Genomic DNA, 13,438 nt, shown 5'->3' on the forward strand with positions numbered 1-13,438 from the left:
GGGTCCTCAGCTAGAATGGTTACTTTGTAGATACATCCAAAATATAAAGTTCCTTTCAAATCAAAATGCATTTTACTCATTGCTTTCTTGATGTTTGAGCTTTATACCAAACAATGAGAGTGATCTTTATTTTTGATACAGTCGCGGTCACCGGTTCACATACAAGGAGGATTGGATTGTTTTGTGTTTTTTTTACCCTCTTTTACGTACTTGCATTGATATTTGGTTAAATGTTTCCTTAGAAGGGCTTGCCTTGAGCAGACAATCTAGGTATCCATCAACAAGCTTCAGTTGAGCTTGAAGGTCTTGATTTTGGAGCAGGACCCTTTTTTTTTTTTTTTTTTTTCCTTTCTTTTGACTGGCATCCTCAGTCTGTCGTGACGTAACACTCTAAAACTCACTTCACTGTGGACAGTGATGCTGCCTGTTCCAGCAGTTTCCAGTTTAATGGCATGCTTCATTGTAACCATTTTCCTCTTATCTGACAGTGACAGTTCAGGTCTTCCTCCAGACATACATGCAACCCCCCCCTCCCCCCCTGACAAAGTAGTGACACATTTGCATAACAAATCCCTTTTATGTTGGCAAAGAGGAACTCATGATCACATGAACAAGAAGTTAATATGCGCTGGCCTTTTCAAGTAAAAAGACAGAACCTTCAACACCAATTAATTAAAAGACTTGATTGTGTGTGGATTAGAGGAAATCCACAATAAATTCAAACATGCACTGAGTTCTTGTTTTTTTTTTTTTTTTTTTTTAAACCATTAAAGATCTATGCTGTACAATCATTCCACCCTAGAGAAAGAATAGCTTGAAGAAATCAAAACGGCCATGGTTTTCACGCCTATGATACATATCTGCATGCTTAGAGGCTGTGATTTCTACGCAAATCCTACACAACATCTCAGTTGAATTTTAAGTGTTCATTGTTGTGAACTTCTACATTCTTCCTTTGCCTGCTGCATAATAATGAAACTACTAAGAAAGGAACTATTTTTCAGTTTCTTTAAATGTAACAGAACTGAATTAAAAATCACTTTAAATGTATGGTTGACTTTTACTTTGAATAGTGTCCCTAACGTTAGCATGTATCTTTTGGAGACATCACATGCTACAAATTATGGTACTGACCTTGGTTTGTATGTATTTAATAAAGTTAGGAGAGGAAAAAAACAGGGCAGGTCTGGGTTTATCAAACGCACGTGACTGCGGTTTCCAGATGACTGTACACGGCCAAACCAGCTTCTCCAGATGAGCTTAACTCTAATATCAAACCGTGAATTATTAATAATAAGCTTCTGACTTCCTGTCAGACTAAAATTCTAATAAAAAAGAACAAAGAAAAACATCCACTTATTGGACTCGTTACCGCCATTAAAGATCCTAAAATCTCGACCTCTCGCGGTGGAGCGAGATTCAAATGGTAACTATCACGTGCCTCCTGCAGTAACGTGACTCTCACAAACAGGAAGTGCGGAGCCAGAGAACTTCTACCCCAAGTCTCGCAGACGCGTCTGCTTTGTCCAGGTTAGCAGTCCCGGGTCAGTCCGTCCCGCTGGGTACCAGACTGCCTGACAGACACCAGGTCGAACTGCAGCGGAGGTAAAGAGCCAGACAGGTGAGGTTTCCGACATTCAGCTCAAATCTGTGTTTTTATCAAGCGGGTTTATCTCCTATAGTTGTCGCCGAGACTAAACCAAACCCCTCTGTTACTTTTCTTTAATGTGGCTGATATTAATGGGTTAAATATTTTTTAAACGCTTCAGTGTTTCGGCTTTTCCTTCACTGGAGTTGTGTGCTAGCGATGATAGAGAAAACGAAACTTTGCCCCAGGCAACAAAAGCTGAAAAGCAGAGACAATAGTCGATAGATCGAAGAAGACCCGAAGTCAAATGCTTTTTCCTTAACAGCATGGATCTTTTTACATTTATAAACTGAAGCCATGCTCCTTTCATGTAACATCTATTTTATGATATAAGTAATTTTGTATATATTCTTAGTGGTCGGTTTCTCACCCTCATGACACTCTTAACGCTCAGTTTATGAAGAAACTGTTCCAATTCACCGCTCATTCCTCCAAATGAATGAGGTTAGTCTGACTATAGTGCGAGCAATGCTTTGAAAAATGATCCAGCGCTATAAGCTTTTTTAAAAAAAGGATCAAACACTGTAACCTTCATAAAGGGGGGGTTTACTGTAGAGCGCTTGTACAAAACAGCTTTGTATGTAGCTAGGGGAAAGCAGTAATAATGCACCTTATTGGGCCCTTCTAAAATATAGTAATGCTTTTTAATATATATGTACATCTTTGATTAATTTATTTAACTAAAAAAGAGTCCCTGTGCTAATTTTGGCAGACACATGTACATGCAACAATGGAAATCCCACCTGATCATCTGGTCAGGAGGACCTGATGCTTCCTCTTTCTTAAGTTTCCACTTAGATACTTCTGCACTGAGTAGTTTTTATTGCTCTAACTGAAAGTAGATGCCATCTGTTAACACCATTGTCTGTCTTTTTTTTTTTTTTTTTTAAATTCATATTCCTCTTTATATGGTGCAGTACTTTCACTCAGCTGTATCCAGAGGACGGTGTGTGTGTAAAGTTGTTTCTTTGGTGTTGTACAGACATGGGCTCCATATTTCGCAGCGAGGAGGTGTGCCTGGTGCAGCTCTTTCTTCAGTCCGGCTCGGCCTATAATTGTGTCAGCGAGCTGGGAGAGCTGGGCCTGGTTGAGTTCAGAGACGTGAGTCTATTAAACCCTTTATTCCGTTCTTCTTCTTCTTGGTGCAGTTCATGGAGTCCAGTGCAATTGTTAACCTGCAACAGACTGTGTCATGGGTTTTGGTGAAGGTCATGTAGACTCGCTCAGTAACCTTATTCTCTGCTCTCCGCTTTCAGTTAAACCCCAACGTGAACTCCTTTCAGAGGAAATTTGTCAGCGAGGTCAGACGATGCGAGGATCTCGAGAAGACTTTCCGTGAGTACTGACTCATAATGCTCCCCTTTACATTTCCATTCATCTTCTTTATTTTCCATGATTCATCATCCACCTTTTCCACCCTCCAGACTTCTTGGAGCAGGAGATAAATCGCTCGCCATCCTTAAAGGGTCCACTCCCTCCTCCGTGTCCGACACCTTCTGCCCCTCAGCCCCGTGAGCTCATCACCATAGAGGAGGAGAGCGAGAGGCTCGCCAGGGAACTCAAGGAGGTGAGTGCCAAAATAGAGCCTGAGGAGTTAGTCTTCGGTTTTTTGCTTAGTGCACCACGAGAGACAGAACAATTTTTGGGATTAATGAAATATCGTGTATGTTTCCTACTAGGTATCCAGGAACAGAGATAGCCTTAGGGCTCAGCTGACGCAGCTCTCCCAGTATCAAGGAGTCCTGACCAGAACTCACTCTCTCACGGCGTCACACGTGGTGAAAAACTCCATTTCTGCTCCATTTTCTGTAATTGTTGTCATGAGGAAAACTAAAAAAGAATGTTCTCTGTCTTATTCTCACAGGTGCCACCTGCAGTGGAGAGCCAAGGTCTGTTTGATAACCGCCAAGATGTCCGACTCAGGTAGGTCTCAATTAAATGTTAAAGAGTAAAATGTTGTCTTTTTCCTCTCTATATAACAGTTTTCCTCTCCCTCAGTTTTGTGGCAGGAGTGGTCCACCCCTGGAAGGTGCCCTCGTTCGAGCGACTGTTATGGCGGGCGTGTCGCGGTTACATTATTGTGGATTTTAGAGAAATGGAGGATCGACTTCAGCACCCTGACACTGTAAGAGCTCGGGGAAAAGGAGAGGGGATCGCAGAGAGTTTCTGCTGTGAGTTTCATTCCAGGTGTTTTACCACAGCAGTTTGCTCTTTCTCCATTTGCAGGGGGAAATGGTGCAATGGACCGTGTTCCTCATTTCCTTCTGGGGAGATCAGATTGGACAGAAAGTCAAGAAGATCTGCGATTGGTGGGGATTTTTTTTTCTTTCTTTTATTTTTGAGATTCTGAAACTGCACCTTGCTGTGTTTTGAACTTGAATTTCTTTGGATTTTCCCTCCTCGCAGCTTCCGCACTGAGACATTTGCATACCCCGAGAGCTCTGCTGAGAGAGAGGAGGTTCTCCAGGGACTTCAAGGTAGAATTGAAGATATCAAATCAGTGAGTGATTTTCTTTTGGTTTTTGATACTACATATTCACATCAAAATAATTAAAAGACTGTAATCTCTGGTTTTATAGTTTCTACATAGGATATTATATTACAGTGCTTCTAGAACATTCATCATGCCTCTTTTTGTGTTTCCTTCTGCGACTTCAGGTGTTGTCACAGACAGAAAGCTTCTTGCAGCAGCTGCTGATGAAGGCGGTGGCCGTTCTGCCCCAGTGGAAGGTGCGCGTCCAGAAATGCAAGGCGATCCAGTCGGTACTGAATCTCTGCAGCCCCTCTGTCACTGACAAATGCCTGATCGCTGAGGCCTGGTGTCCCACCGCCAAGCTGCCTGAACTGCAGAGTGCGCTGAGAGAGGGAGGGGTGAGACAACAGATGAGCAGAAACATAGAGCTGTAAAAAGCACAGATGAGCAAATCGCCTAATTTCCTGTTTTTATCCCACCCTGTTCTCTGACCTCAGAGGAAAAGCGGTAGTGGGGTTGACTCTTTCTACAACCGCTTGCCTTGCTCTACACCTCGACCTACTCTGTTTCCCCTCAACTCCTTCACAACAGGTTTCCAGAACATTGTAGATGCCTACGGAGTGGCAGCCTACCGTGAAGTCAATCCAGGTGCGTCATTAGATGACATAAATAATTTCTTCATGAAATGTGTTCAAAGTGAAGTCTTTCAGGTATTTGTCTTTGGCTAAATCTCGTCTCTCAATGCTCCTGCAGCATTGTTCACCATAATTACATTCCCCTTCCTGTTTGCGGTGATGTTTGGGGACGTGGGCCATGGTTTACTGATGACTCTGACTGCTCTCTGGATGGTCCTCGAGGAAAAGGATCCCAAACTTAGAAACAACAACAATGAGGTAACTTAGGAGAGGAGACACTCTGTATTTAACAAAATGTCTAACTTAAAGGCAACTTAATTTCAGACCAAGCAGCATCAGTAAAACAACAGACCACATTTAGATTGTTCCTCTGTTCCACAGGACCTGCTTGTCACCACACTAATAACCAAATGAACTCACTTCCTGTTTAACGGATGCCCCAAAAAGTGTACTGAAATTCCAGAATGCTTTCATAATCTGCGTGAGCCAAGGAATCCGCCAGTACCTTGTAAATTTTGCATGTGGTTTGAAATTTGCATGCACAAACATGCCTCTGGCTTCATTCTTTTAGTGGCATTACAAGTTGAACCAACATGAAAATCACCGAAGAGAAAAATGAGAGCAAAAGTAGCAATGGTTTCTGTGACCTCAATTCCAAAAACGTCATAGAACCTAAATAATAACAAAACGCATTCATTTGCAATTCTCATAAACCTATATTTGATTCACAGTAGGACATAGAAAACATGTTAACCGTTTAAACTGAAAGCATGTACCATTTTTAAGGAAAACAAAACATGGCAACAAGATGACGCAAAATATTTGGGACTAAATCATTGCATTCTGTTTTTTGTCACACAGCTTCCCATTTATGTTTAAATGTAAAAAACAAAAAACAAAAAGTCAAATAATTCTAATGTACTAAAACATGTCCTTGACCACTTTGTGTGTCAGATCTGGAGGATGATGTTCGGTGGAAGGTATTTGATTCTGCTGATGGGACTGTTCTCCATCTACACGGGAGCCATTTACAACGAGTGCTTCAGCAAAGGCCTCGCCACCTTCAGCTCGGCCTGGCACGTCGGCCCAATGTTTGAAAAAAACATATGGAAGTAAGAACATTTTCGTGTATTCACCCTGCTTTTTTTTTTTTTTTTTTTTTTTTTTTTTTTTCCAACAATGTGTTTATTGAGTTTTTAGTACACACAAAATACAGGTCAAATAAATCATAAACAATAATATAATAAGTAATATTTATTTTCTGTTTACTCCATTTTCAACACACTTTTTTACCTTCGTGGGGTCTCTTTCAGTTCATCGGTGCTGGCAGGGAGCCAGTACTTATCCATGGATCCTGTTGTGCCCGGCGTTTTCACAAGCCCCTATCCATTTGGCATTGACCCGGTGTGCCCATCATATTCATTGTCCTCCAATCAAATATGGACATAAATATGTATATATATGTCTCGATTGTAACTCCAGTTATTCTCTCTGATGTTGTCGTCAGGTCTGGGGGATGTCCAACAACAAACTAACATTCCTAAACTCTTACAAAATGAAGATGTCAGTCATCATCGGCATTATTCACATGACTTTTGGAGTCTGCTTGTCATTCTTCAACTACTGGTAAATAATCTTTACCCTTTGGTTGCATGTGTTTCGCTTGCACATGTGTTTTGTGTGTTTCAGATTAGCTCTGTGTTACCTTCACATCCTCATGTTCTTATCCTTGTTTCTCCCTGGTTGTTGTTTTTTTCTTTTTCTACAGGCACTTTCGCAAGTTCAGCAGTTTGATTTTTGTGCTGATCCCAGAGCTTTTCTTTATGCTGTTTCTGTTTGGCTACCTGGTGTTCATGGTGGTCTATAAGTGGGTTGCTTACGCTCCTTCTCAGTCCAAAAGTGCTCCCAGCATACTGATCCACTTCATAGACATGTTCCTGTTTACGGAAAACCCTGACAACCCTCCGCTTTATCATGGACAGGTGTGTGCGTCGTTTGTGAGCTTCACTAATAGGAACATATCGGGTTTGCTTTATTCATTTTCTTAGCTTCCCACTTCCCGAAACGTGTGTGTTAGTTGGTCACACTGAGCAGTAGTTATCATGAAATCTTATTATAAACTGAATGATAGTCTTTATGTATGTTGTTACCATATTTACATCTTTCAGTGGTTGTTTGTGGTTTTTATTTTGTGAAAGTCTAGCATGTAAATGCAGCACTGCTTTGGCAGGTCAAACCCCAGATGCCACATCTATTACAAGCACATGAACACAATAAGGGACTTTCCAAATATAGTAATCAGCACTTTAACTGCATTATCAAGCAACAGTGATGTAGTTGTGTGTCCGTTTTGTTTTTTGAATGACAAAAATGCTGCATTCATTAAGTAGATAAATACATGCAAGCCCTGAACTGAATAAATTAACGGTCAAATGAGGTTAACCTCTTCTCTGTAACTCTGTGTAGGCTATAGTGCAGAAGGTCCTGGTGATACTGGCTCTGTGTTCTGTGCCATTCCTCCTCCTTGGGAAGCCCACGTTTGAATACATTATGTTCAAGAGAAGACAACGTCGAGTCGTGAGTCTGCGTTTGGTTGGATTTTAATTCCTTTTATGTAGCTGCATTTACTTTTCTGACTGATCTTTAATTCTCTGCAGCATCTGGATGAAGACAGGCGTCCACTGGTGTCTGACGAAGGCTCGATCAATGTTCATCAGGGGGAAGTAGAAGGAAGGCCGCTAGTAGAAGAGGTGAGGGTGAAGCTAGAGTAACTAAATTAGTTTACCTGTTTTAATACGGTCTGGTGAACTCCTTTTGTTTTTGTTTTTTTTGTTGTTGTGCTTTCTGTAGGAGTTTGATGTTGCGGATGTGTTCATGCATCAGGCCATCCACACCATCGAGTACTGCTTGGGCTGCATCTCCAACACAGCCTCTTACCTCCGACTCTGGGCTCTCAGCCTGGCACACGCACGTCAGTGGCACTGCACATACAAACACAATGCTTATCTTCATACTCACATGATGCACACACACACACGAGACTTCCTCTTTTAAAGGAAACTTACTCATACTGTTCTTCTTTTTTTTTTTTTTTTTTTTTTTATCCATTTTATTTCTCTAGTTATACACACTCATGTTGTTGTTTTCCAGCCAGCTGTGATTCTCTAACAGTGATTCACTTGTGTCTCCACAGAGCTGTCAGAGGTGCTGTGGGAGATGGTCATGCGTAAGGCGCTGACGTGGCAAGGTTACGTGGGAGCTGTAGTCCTCTTTGTGATTTTCGCCTTCTTCGCTGTGCTGACAGTCTGCATCCTTCTGGTCATGGAGGGGCTCTCAGCTTTCTTGCACGCGCTCCGTCTGCACTGGTGAGAATGACAGAAGGGTTGAGACGAAGGGGGAAAATAGCTTTGCTTAACTAAGATTTTTAAAAGAAATAGGCTGTATGATTGGACTGGGTAAAATCCTGAACCACTTTTTAATTTATTTTTTATTTCGGAGTGTGTGTCAGGTTTTATGTGTCTGTGCATTGTTTAAGCCAGCAATCCATGGTCACATGTTTTTGTTACATGCTGGTGTAAACATTGCACTCTATTTGCTGTCTGTCGTGTGACAGATGTAGTGAAGGCAATGACTGTGCTAAACAGACTTTACAGCTGCCTCTGGCAATAACCCTGCATGCAAAGTGGAATTTGACTGTAGGAGACACCACCTACAGTATGTAGCATTAATGCTGTAGTTTTCTCAGGATGGTGGTGCTGGAGAAAAGATTGACTTAACCTTTAGGAACAACAAGTCAGACTATTACCAAAAAAAAGTCCACTGTAGAATAAGAGTATGGTACTTGCTCTGAGGTTTCTGTTTGTTGCTGGAGATTGACTTATGCCCGTCTCTTTCACAGGGTGGAGTTTCAGAACAAGTTCTACAGTGGAGATGGTTACAAACTCACCCCTTTCTCCTTCACATCTATAATAAATGTCTCAAACCCTATATGATCAGCCAACGGGTTATTCAGGGTTGCTAGCAAAGTTAATTTATGTGTCTATGAATCAGAACGACCCTGTCTTAACAACGGTACTCGTCCTTTGGTTCCCTTTTGCTATGAAAGGGTTTAGTTAACTTGCACAATGATCGATGAATGATGTACTCTTATTTTTGCATCAGTAGAATGATTCCCTATACGTTAATTTACCACTATATCATATCATATATGAAACATATATTTTGTATCCCCATGCTAATTATTTTTCAAAGTGTAATGTACTGCTTTCTAATTACTCTATCAGTAGCATGAGAAATTGTTGGTAATCATGTGCTTTTCACTCTCTCAACATTTATAATAAGCATCAATTTTGAAAAGGGAAAGTACACTAGTGAATGGATTTGTTTTGCAGTTTAAGGGAAAGTTTAAGTTTTGACCTGAAGTATTAAAGTGCAAGTTCTTTAGAATTCTTCAGATAATGACTTGGATGATTTTTATGAGCCAAAGATTTTCCCACATTGTCATGTCTTCCAACAACACCACACCAAGTATTTATTGATAAATACATTTTTCTCGGGTGCCTTACTAGGACTGTTTGTTTATACATTATGTGTTATGGACAGATGGTGTCTTCTATTGTTAAACCACCACTTTGTACAAAACACTGCAATGGAATGAATTTTCCCCTCCCTGTTTACACTGTAAAATTGAAGAGTTTTCAGCAGAAAATAAATTAAATGTTGAGTTTTATTAAATGAAGCACTTGAAGTATCTGTTGCCAGCCGAGTGATACCATTTATATGCCACAGTACTGTTTTGAGAAGTTACCACAGATGAAAGTACTGTGCAGAAGTCTAGAGGAGCCAACTGTTATTGTTTCATATTTGGCTTCTGAGGAACATTTTTTGTCTTTAGGTCGTTTTTTCTTAACAGCCTGTGACAAAAAAAAAAACGATTTTTTTTTTCCATTTCTTTGATTCTATCCAACATCACACTAAGTATACATTTTATTTTTTGTACCAACAAGGTGATTCTCAGTCTGTAGCAGCATAACAATGATCCAAAACACAATAGGACAACTATCAGCCATGGCTTGACCTCAACATTACTGAAGTAGTGTGGGATCATCTTGACAGAGAACTCAGCAACATCCAAATGAGAGCTTTGTTTGTCCTTCAAGATGTCTGGAAACTATTTGTGAAGACGACTTAAATAAATGACAAAAAAAGCTTGACTAAAAGAGTTCATAGAGTTCAGAGTTATTCCAAATTTTGACTTTCAAGCTCATAAGAATTGTAAAAACTCTTGTTTTTGTCTAATTTACTGTATTTCTATGTATGTTTTCACGTTTCAATAAATCACTGTACTAATTTCCCATTTTCCAAGTAACATACAGTATAAGGAAATGAGGGGTGGCTCGAGACGTTTGCTCATTAGTGTAAAAGATGTAAATACAACAATGTAACAACAACTCCTACACAAAAGGAGTCTGACATTAAATAATAGTAATAACTTCTTTTGCAGGGAAGAATCTTCAGATCACTGGTTACTCTTGTTGCCTGATAGTTTTAGTAGAATTAAAAAGTTGTTGGCGTTTCCCACCGTTTTAAGTTCCGGAGTTAGTGTAAACGGAACCTTAAGCGCGTGTTCGGTTTCTATCTGTGCTGTTTCCTAAGTAGCACAGAGTGAACCGGATATTATCGGAATGTCAAAGATGGGACTCCTCATGTAACGGTGGATTTTTCTTGAATAGTTTGTTTGCTTGTTTTTGGCGTCTTACCGGATGGTAACACATTGATTGGACTTTTTATTTGTGAGGGGAGCACTGCTCGGGAGGACATGGCTCTGAGCCAAGTTAGTCGCAGTGTGCGGCTGCTCTTAGGTCAAATTCAACACTGTCGGCCAGCCCTGCTTTCAAACCAGACGGGTAAGCAAGTAAAGCTAGAAAGCCTTAAACTTTCTATCTGCAGTCATGAAAGCTGACCAGACTCTAATTGTCACACAGCTCGGTGTCTGAGTCAAGCAGCTTCTCAGCCAGAGCCCTCCGCGGATGAAAATGAAGCCGTGAACCCGACCTTTGTAAACAGAAATCCCCGCAACCTGGAGCAGATGGCTCTGGCTGTGAAGGATCGGGGCTGGAAGACAACCTGGCCACACCGGGAGTTCTACCACAGGTCTGTAAAGGTTTAAGTTCTTACTGTGAAATCCAGAATCTGAGTACCACTGTGAGGGTGCATCCTGTTGATTTAAAGTGAAATTAGTCTGTGGAAACAGGTGGTTTCTCTATAACGGAATTCTGGATTCAGACGAATATTGCTCATATATGAAATTGTAAAGGGCTTTTACTTTGAAGTCCAAAATCAGAGTAACGTTATACTGACCGAGTAGCACTGCTAGGGTGTCTCTTGTTTATCTAAAATCACAATAAAATACCAGAGTGTTAAAAAAGAAAAAGAGTGAACCAAACGTTAAAAAAGATCAGTATCAAACCAGAAATTTGACATGAGCATGAGAAGTGAAAGCAAAGTTACCCCAAGGTTCCTGATACAAGATTTAGCAAATATCAGAAGGGGACCAATCTGTCAGGGGCACAAACAAGGACTTCAGGTTTTTCTTCATTATTAAGTAGGAGAAAGTTGTCAGCCATCCATCTTTTAATAGCCTAAGCATATATTCAGGATCTGTAGATTATAAAATTCTTGGGCCTTAAAAGACGACCTATAACTGAACTTCGTCTGCATAGCAGTGATAAGAAATGTTCATAAATGTTCAGAAGAGAGAGCAGATATAAAGGCCCCAATACAGAACCTTGTGGGACACCATAGACAGACCCCCCACATTATTGCATTATAAGAGCTGTAATGTCACATTAGCTGTTGTATTTTTGTTTTTTTCTTCAAATGGCAGTTTTTAAATTTCATTCATATTTTAGTATTCCAGAAATAAATCTAGTTGTGATGAAATAAGCATAGTCGTGATACAGCTTACTGTAATTTAACAACTATTGTTAGTGAGGACTTGTGAATTACTTTCTAACTTTATAGTACCAAATGTTATGAGGTAACACATTGTTAGAAGGTTATACAATAACTATATCAGTGTAATTAGTAATGTAACCGGTTACCTTATCAAACTAAATTACACATTTAAAATGACTTCAGTCTATGAAGGATTATGACTTTGTAACAAGCAGTGACACAGTCATTGTTCTTGAGACGTGGTGGCGCACATGCATTGATCTAAAGAAACAGTCAAAGACACAAAATGAACAGAAAGATATGTTTAAAAGTGTAGCAGTTGTTGGTAACAAAATTCAAAGAGAAATGGAGACAACAGTCATGTGCATCAACCCCACATTGGATCACAGCTTACAGCCTACAAACAAGTATCTATTTATCTAAATTTATTAATTATTTTCTTAAATTAATGTTAAGTTGTATAACTAAAATTGGGAAACAAAGATAATTGTTTTTATATTCACTACTATTATTCTAGATTATACGAATATTCTGTATTTGTTCTACCCCATTGGGTTCAGAACTGTCAGTATGAAAGGACAAAAACGTAATGTAATCAGTCAGGTTGATATGAAACATAGCATATTCATGCATAAAGAACAATTATCTCTATTTAATTTCCTCTCATGCCTGTCATTGTTTCAGGTTGATGTTCTCCCGTAGCCAACACCATGTGACAGCCCAAGTGTTTTCCAGCTGCTCCCCTATTCCGGTGCTTTCTTGTTCGACCAAAGAGTGGGCTGTGAAGAAGGAGCTGGCTTCTACAAACTGCGTGGCAGCCTGTCAGGCTGTGGGCGAGGTGCTGGCGCATCGCTGCCAGCAGGCTGGCATCACCAGGATGGTGTATAGGGTGATTCCCTGGACATACCGCTCAGATTCTGTGAGTACATGCAGCAGGGACTGGAAATAAAGTTACTGTCATTTTCCTTCACTTAGGTAGCCATTTGCTTCACGTCTCTCTCTCTCTCTGGCTTTTCTGTTTTGCAGGTTCAGTCTTTCAGAGCTGCAATGAAAGCAGGAGGAATAATTCTAAGTGAACCCAGAAGGAAATACATTGGGACCTGACTTTAATTCATCAGTCAAATCAGCTGTTCTGTATAAATCTGCTCTTTATCCCCATTACCCCTCTCTTTTGTTAACTATTACTGTGCTGATATTAAGATTACAACTGCTACAGTAAAAAATAGGAATCAAAAGAAGGCTTGTCCCTGTGCCATGTCTCTTTTATATTAAATCAGTCTCCTCTGGTTTATTATTTAATCAAAAAATAAAGGTTCTTGTTTGGAGTACAATAATTTATCTTTTACTCAGGTGCATGTAAACAAGAGTGAGGTGCAGGCAGCAAAGAGTCTGTTACAATAAGGAAATGGATGACAATAAAAACCAATCACTGATCATTTTAATCATAGTACAGTGTGAAGTTGGCTCAGGCGGTGGGAACAGTGTGTTGGGATTATAAAGTGCATGTTTTCTTTTTTCCTCTTTTTTTTCCCTAATAGTGAGCATGCAGGTTAAATGCTTTCTTTTTTTTTTTAGCTTGGGTTCACTGGATAAAAAGTAATACCAGCATAAAATAAGAAATGTCCTCATCAGCATCTAGTGAAAACAGAACATGGAATAATTTAAGTTGATCCATTCAAAGTCCATATAAATACAAACTCAAACCCTGAACAGTGTCTTCTCACA

General features: G+C 40.1%; 2 protein-coding genes across 2 annotated transcripts; both read left to right on the forward strand.

Annotated features, from left to right (window-relative positions):
- Positions 1–1,227: 1,227 nt before the first annotated feature.
- Positions 1,228–9,724, forward strand: tcirg1b (T cell immune regulator 1, ATPase H+ transporting V0 subunit a3b). Its single transcript, XM_080901815.1, has 21 exons — positions 1,228–1,621; positions 2,631–2,749; positions 2,905–2,983; positions 3,073–3,215; positions 3,328–3,423; positions 3,513–3,571; positions 3,647–3,773; positions 3,875–3,957; positions 4,055–4,148; positions 4,307–4,519; positions 4,619–4,769; positions 4,875–5,014; positions 5,711–5,868; positions 6,070–6,160; positions 6,264–6,382; positions 6,525–6,738; positions 7,223–7,333; positions 7,414–7,506; positions 7,607–7,727; positions 7,950–8,121; positions 8,655–9,724. Exons 2-21 carry the CDS (start codon positions 2,633–2,635, stop codon positions 8,746–8,748), a joined length of 2,475 nt encoding a protein of 824 aa, XP_080757941.1. The 5' UTR covers positions 1,228–1,621; positions 2,631–2,632; the 3' UTR covers positions 8,749–9,724.
- A 687-nt stretch (positions 9,725–10,411) lies between these two features.
- On the forward strand, positions 10,412–13,047 carry mrpl18 (mitochondrial ribosomal protein L18). The gene is made up of 4 exons (XM_080901906.1): positions 10,412–10,662; positions 10,741–10,909; positions 12,398–12,632; positions 12,740–13,047. The coding sequence occupies exons 1-4, from the start codon at positions 10,575–10,577 to the stop codon at positions 12,815–12,817; spliced, it is 570 nt and encodes a 189-aa protein (XP_080758032.1). The 5' UTR covers positions 10,412–10,574; the 3' UTR covers positions 12,818–13,047.
- The last annotated feature ends 391 nt before the right edge of the window (positions 13,048–13,438 follow it).

This window comes from Rhamphochromis sp. 'chilingali', assembly GCF_963969265.1.
Source record: "Rhamphochromis sp. 'chilingali' genome assembly, chromosome: 13".
NCBI lineage: Eukaryota > Metazoa > Chordata > Actinopteri > Cichliformes > Cichlidae > Rhamphochromis > Rhamphochromis sp. 'chilingali'.